The following is a 6,282-nucleotide window of genomic DNA, read 5'->3' as shown; positions in this document are numbered from 1 at the left end:
GGGGTTAAAGTACTGTAAAATTATTGTCCTCCTGAGAGGGTACGTAAGTCCCATAACATTTGAAGTAAAGCTTTCCACTGTTTTACTTGTAGCATACGTGTAATTTTAATGTATGGCTAGATATGACGAAATTGCTAACGGCTGAAGGGGCGGTGTGAATCCAGCTGGGGTCCATGCAGGAAGCAAATGTACTGTAAGACCCCATGGTTCTTAGTATGGTGATCTACCTTCAGTTGTTGGCAACCTATAGCTCATTTTTATATTGTACTGTCCTCTATAGATACGTTGTTTTAGGTCTATTCACTAATTTTACCTTCTACTCTGTGATATTCTAGTTAGTTTCACTGTCCTTCGTTGACAGGGTTTTACACTGTATGTGCTATCAATTCATTTGTATTTTTATAATTAATCATTCTCGTCACGCTATGGCTGCAATATTGCGGATGTGACGTTAAATATTAACTCACTCACTCACTCAAAATCTATGTGATCAGCTTCCAAAGCCCTTCATAATCATGGGTGACCTCAATGGCCACAACCCGCTTTGGGGAGGTACAAACACAAATCATAAAGGTAAAATTATTGAAGAATTCATTTCAGATAATAATGTATGTATTTTTAATGGTGATGCAGCTACATATCTACATCCAGCTACAGGAACATATTCCTCCCTAGATTTATCTCTTGCAGACCCCATGTTTTACAATGAATTTGAATGGATGGTCCATGACGACCTATGTGGGAGCGATCACTTTCCCACCATTCTCAAACCAATTGACCCTGGTGATGATCCACCTTTATCCAAAAGGAACTTCGCCAGGGCTGACTGGATATTATATGAAAAACTATGTACCGATCACTTAAAATATGATGTTTTTGCGACAAGTGAAGATCCAATACAACTGTTTTCCGATATACTGAATGATATTGCTGACCAAACTATTCCCAAGTCCTCTGCAGTTCCACAGGTTCGTAAACCATGGTTCAATAACGAATGTAAACAGGCCAGAAGGTGTAGGAAGAAAGCTGAGAAGTATTTTCGCAAACACCCTACTGTACATAATCTAGATAAAGTTAAAATTCTAAATGCCAAAGCTAGACGTGCTTTTAAACAATATAAGCGTCAGTCATGGCGAAATTACGTTTCTAAAATAAATTCACGCACGCCTATGTCAAAGGTGTGGAACATGATTCAAAGAATAAAGGGCAAAGGTTCCAAATCTACTGTTCACCATCTGAAGGATGGTGATCATTTATTAACTAACAAAACTGACATTGCAAATAAACTTGGTGAAACACTCGCCAAGCATTCATCTTCTTCCAATTATGTTCCTGAGTTTCAAAAGTTTCAGAAACAACAGGAGAAGAAAAGATTAAATTTTAACTCAAACAATGGTGAAGATTATAATGAATTATTTTCACTACACGAGCTCCATACTGCCCTTGAGCAAGCTCATGATACAGCAACAGGGGCTGATGATATACACTATCAGCTATTGAAGCATTTGCCCGAATCATGTCTGGAAACGTTGCTTAATATTTTTGATACAATATGGACTTCAGGGAACTTCCCAGCTTCCTGGCGTAAAGCCATTGTAGTACCCATTCCAAAACCTGGCCGGGATCATACTGATCCTTCGAATTACAGACCAATCTCTTTAACGAGGTGTGTCTGCAAAACCATGGAAAGAATTGTAAATAATAGATTAACATGGTATCTTGAAACCAATAATGTTATAACAAATATTCAATGTGGTTTCAGGACAAATCGCAGTACCATTGATCATTTGGTACGTTTAGAATCCTTTGTTAAAAGGCACCCGTGGCGAGCCACATCCTCGTGGTGGGTGCTGGGTAACGCCAAGAGCTCGCCGACACCCCCGTTGTGGACCCGGGGGTATATTTGATCCACCAACCCGTTGGCCGTGGGTTGCGGCCCTGTGTCGGTGGAGGAAGGGATCCTGGTGGTTGAGGGAAACAGGGGCCTGTAACCGTGTTCCTGTTGCTCAACACACCACTTTGGCCCTGACTTCACCTAGACGGGTGGTCGAATGGGCCCGGTTCGACCAATCGGCTGGTCACGCCAAGCCCTGTGCATGGTGATTATATTTGCACAGTAAATTATCTTATGGGTCTTGGACATTTTTGATTTGCAATGTTTAAATGATTCATAACTTTACATTGGTGCGTTCTACTCTGTAATATATTTACATTGCCTAGAGTCCTGTGACAGAAGGCGGTGGCTCAAGGGCCAATCTGGTGATGTTGACCTCCAGATTCAACATGTGTCCAACATGTCTTGTCATGGGCAGAACCACCCTGGCATTTAATATGGTATACAAATGTTGCTATTTGTGTCATACTCACTGGAGTATAACATCCTTGTATTCCTGGTGTCGGCATCTAGGATATCCGATGCTATTTGACACCGTCCTTGTTGACACTCCATGGTGGGTGGAGAGCAGGGGTGCTGAAACGTTTTTCTTTCATTATGGCACTAATAAACTCTGGTTCATCTCGCAGCGAAAAGAAAAGACGTCTTGACGATTTGGATGTTTCATCTGGAAATACTTCTTTTAACAATGATTCATGGGCACGATTTCTGGTGATCGAGGCTGTTGATTTTTCACCAATCAAACTAAACCCATTTGCCATTTCCAAAGCTATATCTGGGATTTGTGGTGAGGTGAGCAACGTCACCCGTCTCCGTAGTGGTTCGCTTCTTGTGGAGTGTGCACGGAGACAGCAGTCTCTCAATTTGCTGTCAATCAAAACATTTGCAAATGTTGAGGTTGCTGTGACTGTGCACAGGTCTCTGAACTCTTGTCGAGGCATTGTTCGTGACAGGGCTCGTTGCCTGTCTGACATGTCTGAGGATGAAATCACTACCGAGTTGACAGACCAGGCGGTAACTGCTGTCAAACGTTTCACAATAAAGAAAGATGGTGTTATCATTAACACAAATACATACTTAATGACTTTTGCTCGTTCGTCCCTTCCTGATTCCATCAAAGCAGGCTATTTTAACATTGGAGTGGAGGTGTATGTCCCCACTCCACTCCGATGTTATAAATGTCAAAAGTTTGGACATGGTTCAAGCTCATGTCGGAACTCTCCTGTCTGTCATCGGTGTGGTGACAACCATGATGGCACTGACTACCAGAAGGACCTCAAATGCTGCAATTGTAATGGCACTCATGCTGCGTCTTCCAAGTCTTGCCCAGTGTGGCAAACAGAATCACATATCATGAAACTCAAGTGTCAAAATAATATTTCTTACCTGGAGGCAAAGAAACTGTTTCAAACTCAGACAACGCATCCATTGACTAAAACTTATTCCGCTGCAGTCTCCCGATCTGTGGTAACATCGTCTGTATTGTGTCAGACTGACTTGACATGGGTCAAGTCAGAAAAACCCGTCCTTTCACCCAAACAAGCTACTGCCCAAGTTATCCTGTCGACGTCTGGGTTTCAGACTCATGTTCAGCCTGAGTCATCACAAACGCCTACCTTGCAACGTGCCAGTTCACAACCAGCCACAGTTCAATCAAAACGAAAGAAAGGGAAAAAATTAAATAGAAATCTCTCACTTACTGACTCTTCACCTTCAGAGGTTCCTCTCCAAAATTCATTTGGACCTCTAGACATGGACGTAACTCTGTCCCAACAGGACAAGCGGAGGAATAGTTCTTCTTCACATTCACGTGAAAGATCGCCCATTGAGGCACCATGACACAGTTGTCACATATACTGCAGTGGAATTGTAGAGGACTGAAAAACAATTTCAGCGAAGTGCAATTGCTGATACAGGACTTTCAGCCATCAGCGCTATGTCTCCAAGAGACGTATTTAAAAACTACTGATACCTTTACTTTACGACAGTTCAACAATTATCATTCCTTTTCTCCTCCGGGAGATCGAGCAACTGGAGGTGCTTCTATTTTGGTTCACCAGAGTGTGACACATAGCCCTGTTACTCTAAATACGAATCTTCAAACAGTTGCAGTTCGCCTGACTTTACACATTGTTTTGACATTGTGCAGTTTGTATATTCCTCCATCTTCAGATGTTCGCCAATCCGATCTTCAAAATCTATATGATCAGCTTCCAAAACCATGCATTATTATGGGGGACCTTAACGGACACAATCCGCTTTGGGGAAGTGAAAATACTAATAATAAAGGTAAAATTTTAGAGGAATTCATTTCCGATAATAAGTTATGTATTTTAAATGACGACTCAGTCACTTATTTACATCCAGCTACGGGAACATATTCTTCCCTGGATCAATCACTAGCTGATTCCACCTTATATAATGAATTTGAATGGATGGTCCATGATGACCTATGTGGCAGTGATCACTTCCCCACCATTCTCAAAAACATAAACCCTGCTGATGATCCACCTGTATTAAGAAGGAACTTTGCCAGGGCTGATTGGTCTTTATATCAGACTCTGTGTGTTGAACACTTGAAGCGTGATCTTTTTAAGAACAGTGAAGATCCTATACAGTCGTTTTCGAGCATCCTAAACGACATTGCTGACAAAACAATTCCACAGTCCTCTCCAATTCCGCACATTCGTAAACCATGGTTTACTAATGAATGTAAACAGGCTAGAAAGTGTAGGAAGAAAGCTGAAAAATATTTTCACAAACATCCTACTGTCCATAATCTAGACAAAGTCAGAATTACTATCGCTAAGGCTAGACGTGCATTTAAACAAAACAAACGTCAGTCTTGGCGAGATTATGTTTCCAGAATAAATTCACGTACACCAATGTCAAAGGTGTGGAACATGATCCAAAGAATAAAGGGCAAAGGCTCCAAATCTACTATTCATCATCTGAAGGACGGTGAGACTATATTAACTAACAAAACTGACATTGCAAATAAACTTGGTGCAACCTTAGCCAAGAATTCATCTTCATCAAATTATGTCCCTGAGTTTCAACAATATCAGAAAGAACAGGAGAAGAAAAAAATCAATTTTAATTCAGACAATGGTGAAGATTATAACGAATTATTTTCATTATATAAGCTCCATACTGCCCTTGAGCAAGCTCATAATACTGCAGGCACCCGTGGCGAGCCACCTCCTCGTGGTGGGTGCTGGGTAATGCTAAGAGCTCGCCGACACCCCCGTAGTGGACCCGGGGGGATATTTGGTCCACCAATCTGTTTGCCGTGGGTTGCGTCCCTGTGTCGGTGGAGGAGGGGATCCTGGTGGTTGAGGGCAATGGGAGCAGGACCAGCGTTCCTGTTGCTCAACACACCACTTCGGCCCCGACTTCACCTAGACGGGTGGTAGAATCGGCCCGATTCTATCAATCGGCTGGTCACGCCAAGCCCTGTGTATGGACTTATGTCACAGTTTTAATTTGGAAAAGAGTTACTTTTGGACTTGGCACATTTGTTTATATAAAATGTTAAAGATCTTCATTATGATGTTTGGAACTTTGCCTAGAGCCTTATACCCAGAAGGCGGTGGCTCATGGGCCAATCTGGTGGATGTGTTATTTATAACTCTTCTGCTGGAGTATATCATCCGAGTATCCTTGGTGCTGCAAGTTGGAGACCCACTTGTTTTTAGCATTGTCCTTGTGATACTCCGTGGTGGGTGGGGAGCTCGGGTGATGAAAAGATAAATATTAAACATGGCTTACGAAACCCCAACTAAGAAAACCAAACGTCCTCTTGAAACTGATCCCACTGATGATGACATCCGACCGTCCAAATCAATTGATTTTTGGCCACGTTTTCTAGTGATAGAAACTATTGACAAGACACCTTTCAAGCTGAATCCATTTGCAATATCCAAGGGTATTCAGGGTATTGCTGGAGAAGTAAAAAACATACGGAAGTTACGTTCACGTGCGCTGCAGGTTGAATGCTCTAAAAGACAGCAATCAGCCAACCTTATGAGTACCGAATCATTCGTTGGCGTTCCAGTTACGGTCTCTGCTCATAAGACCTTAAATACAAGCAAAGGCATCATCAGGGACCGCGATCGACTATTTACTGAAATGTCAGAAATTGACATTGCATATGAGATGAAAGATCAAGGTGTGCTCTATGTCAAACGCTTTTCGACCCGTAAAAACAATGAAAGTGTTCCCACCAATACCTATCTCTTCTCCTTTCCGTCTCCGACAGCCCCAAAATCATTGAAGGCTGGTTACTGCAACATCAAGGTTGACATGTACATTCCCAATCCACTCAGATTGGAAAACTGAAGCATGAGGCCTCAAAAAAACAAAGTGGAAGAGCCCCGAAAGGGTCG

The 6,282-nt window shown here is 42.2% G+C and overlaps 1 protein-coding gene across 1 annotated transcript; it reads left to right on the top strand.

Moving 5' to 3' along the window:
* The first annotated feature begins 2,491 nt into the window (after positions 1–2,491).
* LOC137281111 (uncharacterized) lies at positions 2,492–3,733 on the top strand. The gene has a single exon (XM_067812242.1). The coding sequence runs from the start codon at positions 2,492–2,494 to the stop codon at positions 3,731–3,733; it is 1,242 nt and encodes a 413-aa protein (XP_067668343.1).
* Positions 3,734–6,282: the final 2,549 nt, after the last annotated feature.

The sequence above is a fragment of the Haliotis asinina genome, chromosome 4 (assembly GCF_037392515.1).
Source record: "Haliotis asinina isolate JCU_RB_2024 chromosome 4, JCU_Hal_asi_v2, whole genome shotgun sequence".
Classification (NCBI taxonomy): domain Eukaryota; kingdom Metazoa; phylum Mollusca; class Gastropoda; order Lepetellida; family Haliotidae; genus Haliotis; species Haliotis asinina.
Note: the sequence above shows the minus strand (reverse complement) of the source record. Positions and strands in the feature narration are given on the sequence as shown.